The sequence below is a fragment of the Halichoerus grypus genome, chromosome 5 (genome assembly GCF_964656455.1).
Source record: "Halichoerus grypus chromosome 5, mHalGry1.hap1.1, whole genome shotgun sequence".
NCBI classification, from domain to species: domain Eukaryota; kingdom Metazoa; phylum Chordata; class Mammalia; order Carnivora; family Phocidae; genus Halichoerus; species Halichoerus grypus.
The window spans coordinates 17,089,492-17,104,396 of record NC_135716.1 but is presented as its reverse complement, the minus strand read 5'-3'; the positions used below and the strand labels follow the sequence as shown (position 1 = coordinate 17,104,396).

Below are 14,905 nucleotides of genomic sequence, written 5' to 3'. Positions count from 1 at the left end.
CCAGATGGTCCCTCGATGTTAATAAATCCCAGATGGGCACCACAGTAGCCTGCTCGTAGCGTGCCCCGTGGTGGCTCCCTGCCTGTCCCATCCTGTCTCACTCCTCCCTCCCCGACTGGCGCTTCTTAGAATCACCTTCCAATGGGCTACTTATACTCGAATCCTGTCTCAGTCTGTTTCTGGCTGAACCCAAAGACAGACATTGCATTCCGCCGACATGGACTTGACCATGACCTGACCTGGAAAGAAAATGTGCCTTCCCCCTTAGCTGTTCCTATATTTCAAACACACCTGCTACCCCCTGCCCCTCCCGCTGGGAGACAGGTCCCAACGCCCCCGGGGCCCAGACACAAGGGTAGCTTCCTCTCCAGGCCCTCCTCCAAGCAGGTCGTGCAGCCCACAGACTGGAGCTTCTCTGGGGGGCTCTGTTCAAACACGACTGTGGCCAACACAGTAGGGGAGAGAGGGAGCAGAGCAAAGCTTTTTCAGAGGACCGGAGGCCGGGAACTCGCTGTCTCTGGGAGAAGGGAGTATGCCTGGTGCACGGCTCTGCCTGGCCCGCGGCCAGCTTCCCTCCCCACGCTGGCGCAATCTCAGGGGCAACCTCTTTCTCCCGCAGGGGAGTTCTCGTCTTGCACCAATGGCGTTTGAACTGAGAGCACGGGAGGGGCCGAGGCCCCCGGGGGTGCTGGGAGAGCCTCCCTGCTCTGCATTGCAGGCCGGGGCCCCCGGAGAGTTGTGCAAGGCATGCGGGCCGGCTGCTGGGCGCGGAGGATGGCTCCCAGGGCTGAGTGTGCCGGGGCGTGGTGGAGCCGGCCCTCGGGCCCGCGGGCAGGGCGGTGGCACCCAAGATAAGCCAGGACCTGGCCGAGAGGATGATCCCAGGCAAGTGTTGCTCAGGCCAGTGGTAAGTCACCTCGTTGGAGAGGGCGCGAGGCGTGGCAGGTGGATGCTGCATGCTTCCCGGGAGCGCTGAGGGCTCCCCTCCCCGGTGGTGTGGCCCACTTGCCCTGACATCAGGAGGAGCTCAAGCCGCGGCCTCCTGCCCGCCACGACTCAGGGCCGGGGCAACATGAGCCGGTCCAGGCATGTGGGTAAGATCCAGAAACGCCTGGAAGAGGTCAAGAGCCAGTGGGTCCGGCCCACTAGGGCCGATTTCAGCGACAATGAGAGTGCCCGGCTGGCCACAGATGCCCTCTTGGATGGGGGTCCTGAGGCGTACCGGCAGGCGCTCAGCCAGGAAGGTGAGGTAGACTTCTTGTCCTCGGTGGAGGCCCAGTACATCCAGGCCCAGGCCAAGGAGCCCGCTTGTGCCCTGGAGCCCCCAGGAGGGGCAGAGGCAGGCCCCCGGGGAATGGACTCCTACTCCCTGCACTCAGGCACCTACTTCCCCATGGCCTCCGAGGGCAGCGAGCCGACCCTGTCGCACACCTGGGCCTCAGCCGAGAAGCCCTACCTGAGGGAAAAGTCCAGCGCCACTGTGTACTTCCAGATGGACAAGCACAACAACATCAGAGACCTCATTCGCCGCTGCATCAGCCGGACCAGCCAGGTATCCGTGGTGGGGCCTGTGTCTCCTTGGCCATGGGGTGGGGGGAGGAATGGTGCTGGCGGAGGAGGAAGAGGGGGGTGGGTCCTGCTCCAAGGCACGGAGTTCAGAAGACCGGGTCTGAGGATGGAGTCAGGGATGTTATTCTGTCTTGCCCTGGATCGCTGACTTTCTGATCCCACCTGTCACAGTCCGCGTCCAGACCACCCCTACCCATCACTGGAATTCCTGCAGTAGCTTCTTGCCTGCCCCTCGTCTTCCATCTTGACCCCCACCCACCCAGTCTCCCTGTTGTAGTAGAGCACTTATTCTATGCTTCAAATCTAACTTGGTCCCTTCCCTGCTTAGAGCCCTCCATGGCTCCCAATTGCCCACAGTGGGAAGAGCAAAGTCCTTATGGCTCACAACCTCTCCAGCTCCTCTCCCAGCTCCTGCCACTCAGTCCCGAGGGACCTGCAGACTCTCCAGCCCCCCTTGCTCTGTCTTCGGGGCTTTGCATATGCCGTTCCCTCTGCCTGGGACCCCCTCACCTTCCCTGCTTTTCACCTGACGAAGGCCTACTCCTTCCTCAGGACGCAGCACCCATGTCCCTTTCTCAGGAAGGCTCTCCTGAACTCCCCCCTGGCTAGGCCAGGCGCCTCACCTCTGTGCTTCCAAATGAAGGGGCCAGTCCACTGAGGCACACGCTTGTCCCTTGTCCTCTCAGACTCAGCATAGACCTGTCTGCCCACAAATGACTGGGCAGCCCCTGAATCCAGCTGGTGGTCAGACAGAAGACAGAATAGGCAGAGAGAAGGTTTTTCCGCAGAGTATTTACATTTTAATAGATGACTTTAGAAGAAGAAAAATAGGGGCACCTGGGTGGCTCAGTCGGTTAAGTGTCTGCCTTCGGATCAGGTCATGATCCCAGAGTTCTGGGACTGAGCCCCGCATCCAGCTCCTTGCTCAGAGGGGAGTCTGCTTCTCCTTCTCCCTCTGCCCTTCCACACCACTCATGCTCTTTCTCTCAAATGAATAAATAAGATCTTTAAAAAAAAAAAAAAATTCATGACCAGAGCTTGGCCGGTAGAATTTCAGGCACGGTGACGGGCATTTGGTCATCAGTTCTCCCATCCGGTGGCTTCCCGCTGCAGCTGGGGAAGGGGCAGAGGGACTCCAGCAATTGCTGAAGCAATCCCCCGGCTGAGTCCTCCCCTGTCCCCTCCTCCCCACCCAGCGAGGCTTCCCTCCCTCTGTGGCCCCGAGGCCCCTGATATGCTTTGTTTCACCAATACAGCATGTTATGAATTTAAGACAACACTTAAAATCCTGAAGATTTCATCTGAAAGTAAGAAGGTGGCGACCCCCTCTTTGGTGGGTGAGTCCCCTTTGCCACAGTCCCCACCACGCCCTCTTGTCCCAGGCCTTGATGAGCTTCCCCCACTTTGTTTTCTTTCTTTTTTTAAAAAAATATTTTATTTCTTTATTTGACAGAGAGACACAGCGAGAGAGAGAGAGAGAGAGAGAGAGAGAGAGAGAGAGGGAGAGCAAGCACAAGCAGGGGGAGCAGCAGAGGGAGAGGGAGAAGCAGGCTCCCTGCTGAGCAGGAGGCCCGATGTGGGACTCGATCCCAGGACCCTGGGACCGTGCCCTGAGCCGAAGGCAGACACTTAACGACTGAGCCACCCAGGCACCCCTCCCCCCAGACTTTGTTTTCTCTCAGGCCCCTGCAGGCAGAGTGTGTTGATAGTCTTCACACACACACACACACACACACACACACACACACACACACACGGGCTCAGGGGTGACCTGACCCCACAGAGATGCCAGGGGGGCTGGAACTGCATCATAGGCTGTCCACGGAAGCAGGCTGTGACCCTGCCTCCCCACTCAGAGCCAGAGGGTGGGTAGATTTGCATGTTCCCCCTATGGCTTCAGCCTCCTGAGAGGAAAGCAAACAGAGCTCCGTGTTTTCCAGACCAGTTTCCACTCCCTAAACTAGCAGGAATTCTCCCTCTTTCCCTCCGTGCTCGCATTCCTTTATTCCCCAAAGCCTAATTCATAGCCGGGCCCTGCACCCAGGATGGCAGAGCAGAACCAGAGGCCTCCCTCCCTCTGGGGAGCTCCCTGCCTCTGCCTGCCCATTAGGGGAGGAGAAGGGGACATGGGGTGGGAGGCAGCCCTGGGTGTGAGCAACCCTCTGTGCCCGCGAGGGGAGGACAGGGTGACTAAGGCAGGCTTCACGGAGGACGGGGCCCCTGAGCTGAGTCTCAGAGGCTGAGTAAGAGGTGGTCAGGCAGAGAAGGAAGGGAAAGGGAGAGGGAGTCCAGGCAAAGGGCAGGAGGTGTAAGAGGGCTGGGTGTCCCGCCGGTGGGAAGACGTGCCATGGAAATGACTGGCAAGAAACAAGGAGGTTTTGCTCAGAGCTCTCTAGAAGCAGGGGGCGGAGCAGGCCATGCTGGACCACACAGGAAGCACCACGGTGCAGGGGGAGGCAGAAGGGGCCAGAAGAACGCATGGGCACAGGCCCTTACTGTGCTTTTGCAGGAAAGGGAGGGCAGGCAGAGCGAACAGCTTAGGACTGGCTAGTTGGAACAGTGTCAGCAGGCTCTGGGCTGTCGGTGGTCCCTCGTTGTCCAGGACCTCCTCCACCCTGACATTCTCGAGGCGGCAGGGTTTCCTGGTCCGGAGGAGCTCCCATCTGTCTGGCAGGGGGTGAGGGACTCTCAGCCAGGATTTGAGGTCCCCACAGGATGACCCTTGCCTGTGGGTAGAGCCCCAGAGGACCAGCATCCCCCTGGTGGGGCTCCTGGGTCTCTGTGCAGCTCAGATTCCCAGAGCCGGCCTGCCAGGCTTCCTCCTTCAGCGAGGGGTCGAAGAAGCACTTCCTTCGTCTCAGCCAACCCCACCCCAACGTGCTGGCCCAGTGGATTGGCCTACTTTATTTCTTTTTTGTGCCCCTAGAGGTGTCAGCACTAATTTTAATCCTTTTCCATACCCTGGACTAAAGCATGTTTACATGGTGTTATTCTAACATGATTCATACTTGCTCATAATGCATATAAAATCATAGTCATATTTTCACTACAAACAAGAATAAAAACCTTTGCTTTTTGCACCTGGTTTCATTTATATTATCTGGGCTCAGGGTTAGATGCAGCTTGAATGATAGCTAATGTTCTATTTTTGAGCAGTGTTTTATCGGTAAAGAAACTGAGGTCCAGAGAGGGTAAGTGACTTGTCCAAAGGCTCTCAGCTCATCGCCAGTAGCACGGCGGCTGGAGCCACGGTTCCCTAACACCCCGTAGAGCACTGTGGCCTGGACTGTGTGTGACCCCTCCGTATTAGTGTCCCAGGACTGCTGTGACAGTTACCACCCCGCTGGTGGTTTAAAACAAGAGATATTTATTCTCTCCTAATTCCGAAAGCCAGACCGAACATGAAGATGTCAGTTGGGCCCTCCTTGCTCTGAAGTCTCTGGGGGAGGGTCCTGTCTTCTGCTTCCAGCTTCTGGTGGCTGTGGGTGTTCCTTGACTTGTGGCCGTCTTACTCTAGGCTCTGCTTCTGTCTTCACGTAGCTCCCCCTCTTCTCCCTGTCTCTCCTCTGGGTGTCTTCTACAAGGACACTTGCCATTGGATTTAGGGCCCACCGGATAATCCAGGATGATCTCATCTTGAAAGTCTTAATTGCACCTGTGGAGACTTTTTCCAAGGGGGAGATCACGTCCACGGGTTCTGGTGGACATATCTTTCGGGAGGTCGTCATTCATCCCACGACACCCTGTAAGGTAGCATGACCACGCAGGGGACTGAAGAGGTTATGGGCCTTGAGTCAATCTGCCTGGGAGCCAATCCCAACAGGAGGCCAACAGGATAAACCTAGACATCGTGAGCCTGTTTTTCTAAGCATCCCTTCAATCACGACCTGGGATTATTTGCAAACATGGCCCCTTCTCTGTTCAATCTGTCACCAGCCCTGTCTCTGGGAAGCAAGGACTTGCTGGAACACACCTGGGGAGGATTTACTGACCTCCTGGGGAGAGAGAAGTGTCCCTTTCACCTATACCGCCCTCAAGGAGGACGCATTTCTCTTCCGGCAGAGAGGGCCTTGGTTGCTGTTGGCACCGTAAGTTTAAATGTGCAGAGACAATCATGTGCTGACAGGGCCACGGCTCTAAAGGAGTGTGGCCTCGCTATTTCAGCATCTTTTCTGACTTCTAACCTGGGCAGTTCCTTCCCCTGTCCGGACAGTCACATCATCTGAGCAGCAAGTCAACTCCACGTGGGTACCAGACATCTCCTTGGTCTGTTTCAATGACCCTCTTCTTGTCCTGGCTACTTCCCAGATGTTGATGGACAATATATCTACATATCTGTATATACATATATATCTCTATATTCCATATACATAATTACTATATATACTATATAGTAATTATTAGAAAAATGGTGGAACGTTATTACAGGTAATGTTGAAAACTGCCGTAGTGCCCAGTCCAAACGTGACTGCTCGTTTTGGCTTTGTGCTCGCTTATGTGTCTACACACCACTTTCCCTCACTGGCAATCATACCGGACGGACCATCATTTTGTGCTCTGTTAACCTTTTTCACCGAATTCATTCATTGCTAATACATCTGTGTCGAGCATGGATCATACAGCAGTTTTGCTTCAACATTTCGCCACGTCTCACAGTTTTTATGTGACCATTATAATTATCATTGCTAATGGCTGCCATATCCACATGTCGACATGCCACAATTTGGGTATTAGGACAGACTTTTGATTGGCTGACAGCCGTCTAATTCTGCTCTAATCCCACTGTGTGGGGGTCCCCACCACCGAGCAATTCTCAGCCACCAGCTGGGTGTCCCAACCCAACCCATGCCAGTCCCAAGCTCAGACTGGAGACTCCAATGACCCCCTCCTTGGGTTTGATCAATCTGCTAGAGTGGCTCAAAACAAAGAAACATTTCACTTTCTAGATTACCAGTTTATTATAAGGGGTAGAACTCAGGAACAGCCAGATGGAAGAGATGGACCGAGCAAGGTATGGGGAAGGGCAGGGAAGTTCCACACCTTCTCTGAGCACTCTGCTCTCCCCAAATCACCAACCCAGAAGCTCTCTGAACCCATCCTCTTGGGTTTTTAGGTAGGCTTCAGTTACACCACGAATGATTACATCATTGACCTTGGCAGTTGATTCAACCTCCAGCCCCTCTCTCTTTCCTTGGGGTAGGGGGGTAGGAGGGACAGAAAATTCCAACCCTCTAATCACTTAGTTGGTTCCCCAGGCAACCAGCCCTCATTCAAAAGTCACCTCATTAACATAACAAAGGACTTTTATCTCTCCGCTCTCACCACTTAGGAAATTCCAAGTGTTTTAGAGCTTGGTGCCAGAAACAAGGACAAAGACCAAATATACATTTCTTTTTATAAATCACAATACCGTGGAAAACAACCCCAAACAAGTCTAGGAAGAGGAGCATGCATTGACATCTACAGTGGGAAAGTCAAGGGTAGGACTGGCTTCCAAGCATGACTGAAACCAGATGTTCGAAGGATGCTGCTGGCAATGTGCTTGGTCCTGCTTCCGCGGGGGTGACTTCATTTTCAGGCAGGCTGTCCCCACGTGGCGGCAAGATGGCCGCTAGCAGCTGTAGCTCCTCCTCCACGAGCTGAGCAACCCCCGCTCCTTTCCCCCAGTCCCCGCAGAAGTCCTGGGCCGGCCCTCATTAGAATAACTTAGGTCATGTGAGCAGCCCTGGGCCAATCTCTGTGGCCAGCAGGGGATGCCGTGCTCTCATTGGTCTGGCCTTGGTGATGTGCCCTCCCCGCGCCCAATCCGACGCCTGGCAGTGGCCCCGCCCAAGCCACGTTGCTTGTGGAGAAGTGATTGATTAAAGTGAGATTGGCTGGCAACAGGAGGGGTGGGTCCTTGGCAGGCGGGCGTACGCACGTCTCCCCCTTTTGCTGGATTTCTAGGGCTCTCTGCCCCCCTCCCCAGGATTCTGTTATGATAGAGGAGGACTCCCTTCTGCATCCCACTGGGGCAGCTCAGCCTTGTCCAGTCGATCTGTAGGGTCTCCACGGGGATTTTGTTCGAGGCAGTATTCCGTGGCTTAAAAACATTTGAAAACCAGGGGCCATAGAGTGCCTTCGAGCTCCACATGGCTGAGCAGCCGTGACGTTGAATCCATCCCTCAGCTCTGAGCCTGCCTGGTCACCTCCTGTTCTCCTTTTCCCCTCCTTGTGCTCCGTCTCTGCCTTCGTCTCCTTCCTCCCGTGCATGCCGCACTCCAGCAGTGGGCCGGGAGGCCGGACGGTCAGTGGTTGGGCTGGACGGATGGAGTCAGGGCGGGGGCCTCCACTCCAGCTCTGTTCCCTCGAATGCTGCCCTGGCAGAGCCCCCCATCTCATGCTTTCTCCTCCAGGGCAGCAGCAATGGGAACTGCTCTCTTAGGGCCACCGGGACTTGGGAAGCTCTGCTGAAACCAGTTAGCACCTGGCCCCTGACTCTTTTTGGTTCCACCCCTCTGCCCTGGCCCAGGTCCTGGCCATCGTGATGGATATGTTCACGGATGTGGAGATCTTCTGTGACATTCTAGAGGCGGCCAACAAGCGTGGGGTGTTTGTCTGTGTGCTCCTGGACCAGGGAGGTGTGAAGCTCTTCCAAGAGATGTGTGACAAAATCCAGATCTCTGACAGCCACCTCAAGGTAGGGGCCCCCAGTGAGCATCCAAAAGGGATTTTGTATTAGGATAGGATAGCTTACGCCATGCTAACAGAACCCTCCCCGCCCCCCATCTCAATGGCTTAACGTAGTAAAGGTTTATTTCTTGCTCAAAGTCCAGCGTAGGACAGACAGCCCTCCCTCATCCCGTAGTTACACCGTAAGGAATACGTGGCCTCCCAGATGGCCGTGGCAGGGAGAGAGCAGAGGGATGCTGCAGGACTGACCTGGAAGAGATTGCCTTCACTCCTGCTTACAGCCTCACGAAGATACACGGGGGCTGGGAACCGAAGGGGGCCCATGGGTGTCTCGTGAGCAGCAATCTCTGCTGCACATGCCTTTTGTCCTCTTGGCTGAAGAAACCCCGTGGCCTCACTTCACAGGCCAGGGCAGCATCCACGAGTCAGCCCCGACGGGAAGCTGATCCTCTTGGACTGAACCCAACTCCCCACTGACTTCCTTCTTCTGGCAAGGAGAAGAGAAACCCAGAGATAAGGGTTCATTTAGTCATGTCACATTTAGGGCAGCTAATTCAAGGTCCGATGTAAAACCACCCAGTGTTTATGAGCAGGCTCCGAGGAACAGTGGATGGGTGGGTCCCTTGGTGACCCCGCTCTAGCTCGGTCAGGTCAGCCTCCGGGAGACCCCGCCATCCTCCCTTTCTCCTGCACGTCCCCTCCTCACTGCCTGGGACGCAGCTGAGTTCAGGCACCTCCCGGAGCGGCAGGCCTCAGTCCTGGGCTTACTGGGTCTGCTTGGCCAGGATCACACCTCCTCAACAGGAGGCCATCGACAGAGGTGCAGAGAGTCAGCGTGGGCCTTGCCTCCGTGGCCCATGCCGGCCACGCCTGCCAGTCCTCTGTCCCCCAAGGGACGGTGGGATGCAGCCCTCCTCTTAACGTGTCACAGAGCTTATGGAGGGGCTGGGAATCGCTGTTGGAAGCATTGCGCATCCCCTTCCCAGAGCCTGCCCAGCCACCAGGGACATTCAGGGGATCCCAGCAGTACCCTACCTTTCTGAGATACCCGTGCTTTACCCACCTTTTCATTTCTCCAGCCTCCCAAGGGTTCTGGCTGAGGGCTGGGGCAGCAGGTTCCTGGGGGCAGGGGAAGGGACAAACGGGGCCATGATTTGGGTTGTGGACACACCTTTCCTTAGGAAAATCTAGGGTCCACTGAGGTCTCCGCAAAGGTACCCCCTCCAGCTGCACTTCCCTCTGACCAGCTTGGGGTCAGGGACTCATGTCACTAAAGCCACTTATAGGGCAAGGCTGGGCTTGCCAGGCCTCTGTGGTCCCTGGGAGCCTAGATGGAGGGCTCCATGGACATTAGGCCCTCATCTTTCTTCTGTTTGCCACTTTGTTTAAATTCTACCATCTCCTTTTTCCTCCCCCCTTCCCCCGCCATGACTCAAATAATGTCAGGACAATGAAAAGAATTTAGAAAATTCAGCCAAGGGAAAAATAAAAATAGCCAATGAGCCTATGAATTAGAGATAACCCCTGCCTGTGTCTTGCTGAGCATCCTTCCAGATGTTTTCCTAGGCAAACGTGTATCTATCTATATGCATGTAATTAGTGAATGACGCCTTGACTGTCCTTCCAACAGAACATTTCCGTCCGGAGTGTGGAGGGAGAGGTGTACTGTGCCAAATCAGGCCGGAAGTTCGCCGGCCAAATCCGGGAGAAGTTCATCATTTCGGACTGGAGATATGTCCTGTCGGGATCGTACAGGTGAGCACGGGGTTTCACCTGCCGACGGCTTCGAGGAGGCCAAGGCTGAGCCTGGTGCAGAGCACCCCCAGCCGCTCAGGCACTTACCCCTCCCAGCCCTGGGCCACGCTGGGGCTGCTTCACATACATGAGGCTGGAGGCAGGACCAGCCTGGGCAGAAGGGGGACATCTGGACCCTTCGTGGAGGGGGCGGGGGGCTTCAGGGTAGAGAGGCACTTCCAAGTTTCCTTGCAGATTACAATAGGACACAGAATCTTCTTTTTCCCTCCTCAGCTCTCTCAGGCGTGATGGTAAAGCTATGCAATTTGTTTTGGGCTGTGTGTGTGTGTGTGTGTGTCCTACTTTTTTGCAGAAGTGTGTCCAAATTCCATGGACCTAAGGCTGGTGCTAGGGACTGGCCGTGGCAGCAGCCTAAACTAGGAGTCAGACAACAGAGGTTCAATTCCCGGCTCTGTAGCTTCCTGGCTGGGTGACCTTGGGCAAGTCGCTGCACCTCTCTGTTCCTTCATTTATTCGACAGCTATGTAGAGACCCACTGGGTACATACCAGGCATGCTTCAAGGCTGGGGTGCGGCTCTGGAGCTCCCATTCAAACCAAGGAGATAAACAATAGCCAGTCGTGGCGGGCTTAGTCGGTAGAGCATGTGACTCTTGATCTTGGGGTTGTGAGTTCAAGCCCCATGCTGGGTGTAGAGATTGCTCAAAAAAAAAAAAAAAGACCAGTACAGAAAAGAGACAGTCTGTATTTGCCCTTGTGGAGCTCATCATGCCGAGGTGGGGGTGGGGCTAGCTTGCCCTTGGTAGGGGCAGAAGGAAGCAGAACTAACCTTGTTGAGCTTTGTGTCAGGCCCTAGGCCAGGTGTGATCAGACCTTTAGGAAGGATTTAATCATGACAACCCTTTGAGGGAAGCATTATTCTTCCAATGAACAGATGGGGGAACTGAGGCACGGAGAGGGTAGGTGATTGACCCAGGGCCACCAGCTTCCTTGACGAGGATCCCCAGCTCTCCAGCGTCTTCCGGGCTTGTCACCCTGATAGGGGAGGTGCCAGGAGGAGGGGGGGCGGCGGGCTTGAAGACATGCAGGGCCATTCCCAAGAACTGAAGAATCCAGCTCCCGGAGAGAGGGCAGGACAACTTGGTTTGCACTCAGCAGTCAAAGGTGATCTGCTTGCCAGCCTTGAGGACGATGCTTCTCCCCGGGTCTCTCAGGGTTGTCTCTAGTTAATACAAAACACAAGTCTCCATCCCATCTTTCAATGCAGCTGTCCCTGGGCTTCAGATATTTTGGCCCTGGTTGTAGACAGTTCTCCCAAACTGAAGAGCCCTGTGCACATCTTCAGCTGAGGGTTGGGGCTGAGGAGGGAGGGGTGTGCATTTCAACATTTAAGCTCTTGTAGTAAGTCTTACCCCAGCATAGGCACCGTGCCAGGTGCGGGGGACACAAAGCTTGTCTCTGTTATCAAGAAACATGGGTAAACGGCCACAGAGCGGTGTGGTGTGTGCTGTAAGATCAGCATGAGCTAAGAAGTTGCCCTGGGGCCAACCAGGAGGGAGCTCCGGCTTCTGCTGGCAGGTCCAGGAGGTTGGTGCCTTTGGGGTTGGGCCTTGGTGGGCACAGCATGAGAACCTAACTGGCCCTGATTCCTTTCCTGCCCTGACCCACACTTCCACCTCTGAGCTTTCTCTACCTGGAACAGAAAGATTTTTAAACACAAACCAGATCAGATCACTTGCATCCTTAAAATCCTTCCATGCTTGTCACTTCTCCTAGTAAAGAAAAAAAAAAAAAATCATGCTTAGCATGGCCTCTGTCTGGGCAGGATTCTCCTTCCTCCCCAGTATGCTGTGGCCACACTGTGCTCCTCCAGGTCTCTCATGCTCTTTGAGGCCTCAGGGCCTTTGCACTTGCTGTGTATTCCCTCTGCTGGAGAGGTCATTCCTGCTGTCTTATCCTGCTAACTCCTTATCTTATAGTTTCCAGATCATCTCCTAGAGAGCCTCTCTGTGGACTTGGTTAGCCAGGATTGTAAACATGACGTCAGGCCCTGGATTGGGTCTGTTTTCTTCTCTGTTGTGTTCCTGGCATGAAGTACAGTTCATCCAGTGCCTGAACATTATATATGACCATAATATTTGCTGAATGAATGAATGAATGTCCACGTAAGGTCCTGGCCATCCAGTGTAGCTAGAGGAACAAAGTGTTTTCAAACCCTGTGCATCATTATCCGTTAGCAGGATATGAAATCAATTTACTGGATGATGCCTGGAATTTTTTTTTTTATATAATGAAATAGGATAGAATAAACATACTGAGGGCACACTGAGGTAAGGAATGTTCTGGAAACTGTTGTGTGGTGATGTATGTGTTTGTATATGTGAGTAGGTCATGTATTAAATATATTTCTCCAAGATTAGCCATGATAAGTCTGAAGAAGAACAGGCAGGGAGGACTTGCCAGAGATCAGGACGCCTCGTGAAGCTGGAGTCATCATGACAACGTGGCATTGGACGAGGAGCAGACAGACTGACAGATGGAACAGAGCAGAAAGCCCAGAGACAGGCCCACCCATGATGGGGCGTGTCAGAGTGGTGGGGAAAGGAGAAACTGGAAAAAAAAATAATTCTCTACACGGAAAATTGGATTCCACTTCATACATACACACACAAAAAAAATCACCTTCTGATAGATTAAAAGGCCTGAAATGTCAAAAACAAACTTTAAAACTCTTAGTAGAAAAGAATAAATGAATATCTTTTAGACCTTAGCATAAGGATTAGGTGTCTTAACACAGACACCCCTCTTTTTTTTTTAAGATTTTATTGATTAGAGAGACAGGGAGCCAAGCAGGGGGAGGGGCAGAGGGAGAAGCAGGCTCCCCGCTGAGCAGGGAGCCCGATGCGGGGCTTGATCCCAGGACCCCAGGATCATGACCTGAGCTGAAGGCAGACGCCCAACTGACTGAGCCCCCCAGGCGCCCCCAGACACCCCTCTTTTGTGTTAAACACAACACAAAAAAGCCTTGACTATAAAAGATTGCTAAACCCAACTATATTACGATGAAGAACTTTGGTTCATTGAAAGATAGCTGAAAGAAAGTGAAAAGTCAGATTACAGAGTGGGAGAAGGTTTTCATGATGCCCTGACAAGATTAGTGTCAAGAACCACAAAGAACTCCTGTGAATCATAAGAGCAAAGCAGCACAAGGAAGAGCAGGTGGGAGGCGGGAGTGGGCATTTCAGCCAGGAGCAAATGCATGTGAAAACATGAAGGGGTGTTCTGCATTATAAGTGACCAGAAAAATGCAAATCAAGGCTAGAACCGGTTACCATTTTATACCTTTTCAAGTAGCAAAAAAAATAAGACTGACAATACCAAATGCTGGATGTACAGGATCTTTTCTTTTCTTTTTTAAAGATTTTATTTATTTATTTGACACAGAGAGACACAATGAGAGAGGGAACACAGGCAGGGGGAGTGGGAGAGGGAGAAGCAGGCTTCCCGCAGAGCAGGATGCCCGATGTGGGGCTCGATCCCAGGACTCTGGGATCATGACCTGAGCCGAAGGCAGATGCTTAACGACTGAGCCACCCAGGCACCCCATACAGGATCTTTTCTACATTGATGATGGGATTGCAAGTCATATAGTGACTTTCAAAAGAGTTTGGAATTTTCTCCTAAAGCTGACTATTCATCTGGTTTATAGTCCAGCAATTCCACACCTAGGGTTATTTCCAAGAGAATGAGTCCACGGGACAGTAAAAGATGTGTAAGAATGCTTGTTATAGTGCTGGTCACAGCAGAAATACTGTTGAAGCAATGGGAATGCTTGTCAATGGAAGAATGGATGAATAAACCATGATCTAGCCACTGGTGGAATATTATACAGCAGTCAAAAATGAATGAGGGACAGCAACCAGAGATAACTTGGATAAATCTTAGCAATATAATATTAAGTGGGAAAAAACCCCAAATATTACATATATGTTAAAAAACAACCAAAATATTTTCTTTCCAGAATACATAAGACATTTTTTTAACAGAGAAAGGAAAGTATGGGAACTATGACACAGGATTCGGGGTGATGATTCCCTCTTTTGAGGGGGACCTGGAAAATAGGTTGCTGGGAGGGACCATATGGTTAGATGCTAGCTTTTTATTTTAGGTGGTGGATTTGTTGGTGCTTATTACATTATTTAAAATAACTAAGTAAATAGCTACAAAAATTAAAAGGGGCCAGGAATAGACCAGTCATGAGAGATTGTGACGAAGTCAATTCCATGTACTAAGGGCCAGAAAGCAATAGAAATGACGTGTATTTCCTATCACGGGTGGTGATAAAGTGTAAAAGCTAGGGCATGGAATGAAGGCCACGCAGGGTGTGAAGGAGGGGAGACAGGGACACCAAGGGACCTGAGGGGGGTGCAGAGGCCCCTGGGGTGGAAGGCAGAGAGGGCGTGGGAGCCTGAAAAGTCTCCAGGGCACCCTTGGACCTGTTTCGTTGCGTAAAGCACACAGTTGCTTGGCCTAATCTAGTCTGATTTCAAACAACACAGGGTGACTGACAGTGTAGCCAAGAGTCCCGCTGTCCCCACGTTTGCCGCCTTCCCTGCCACCTGGCTGGCCCTAGGCTCAGCATCAGCTGCTCACCTCTCTGGGGTGTGTGGGTGGCTCCTGGTGGGAGGTGAGGTGTAAACAAAGCCTCATTGTTCTTCCCAGGATTGGCCCAGCCTTGCTTGGGCCCCACCCTGCCTCACAGAGCAGGGACTCTGCAGGCTGGGCCGGGCTGGAGGATGGGGGGTGGGGGGCTTGTCATTCCTGTTCCTGCGGGGCCCGCCTTGTGTTCCCTCTTGCACCTCCTGAAGAGCATGGGATTCTCCCTCCCCTCCCACTGAGGAGCAGCCCACG

General features: G+C 53.2%; 1 protein-coding gene and 1 long non-coding RNA gene across 7 annotated transcripts in view; one reads left to right on the top strand and one right to left on the bottom strand.

Annotated features, from left to right (window-relative positions):
* The first annotated feature begins 663 nt into the window (after window positions 1-663).
* FAM83A (family with sequence similarity 83 member A) overlaps window positions 664-14,905 on the top strand; it is a 25,602-nt gene continuing 11,360 nt past the window's right edge. For 3 of the 6 annotated variants that reach the window (XR_004922245.2, XR_013447704.1, XM_036108359.2), the window contains exons 1-3: window positions 679-1,552; window positions 8,081-8,248; window positions 9,872-9,996. Coding sequence is in view for 4 of the 6 variants with exons in the window: in XM_036108359.2 (XP_035964252.1) it covers window positions 1,073-1,552; window positions 8,081-8,248; window positions 9,872-9,996 (773 nt within the window). In the remaining 2 variants the exon portion in view is untranslated. Of the gene's footprint in view, window positions 1,553-8,080; window positions 8,249-9,871; window positions 9,997-12,414; window positions 12,787-14,905 lie in introns of those variants that run through there. The other 3 variants (XM_036108360.2, XM_078072048.1, XM_078072049.1) reach the window with 2 other exon arrangements.
* Window positions 6,509-14,905, bottom strand: part of LOC118545837 (uncharacterized) — a 10,623-nt gene continuing 2,226 nt past the window's right edge. Inside the window, exons 2-5 of the long non-coding RNA XR_013447705.1 lie at window positions 10,824-11,766; window positions 10,544-10,695; window positions 9,305-9,360; window positions 6,509-8,728 (exon numbers count right to left, since the gene is read on the bottom strand). This is a non-coding gene — a long non-coding RNA (uncharacterized LOC118545837). The remainder of the gene's footprint in view (window positions 8,729-9,304; window positions 9,361-10,543; window positions 10,696-10,823; window positions 11,767-14,905) is intronic.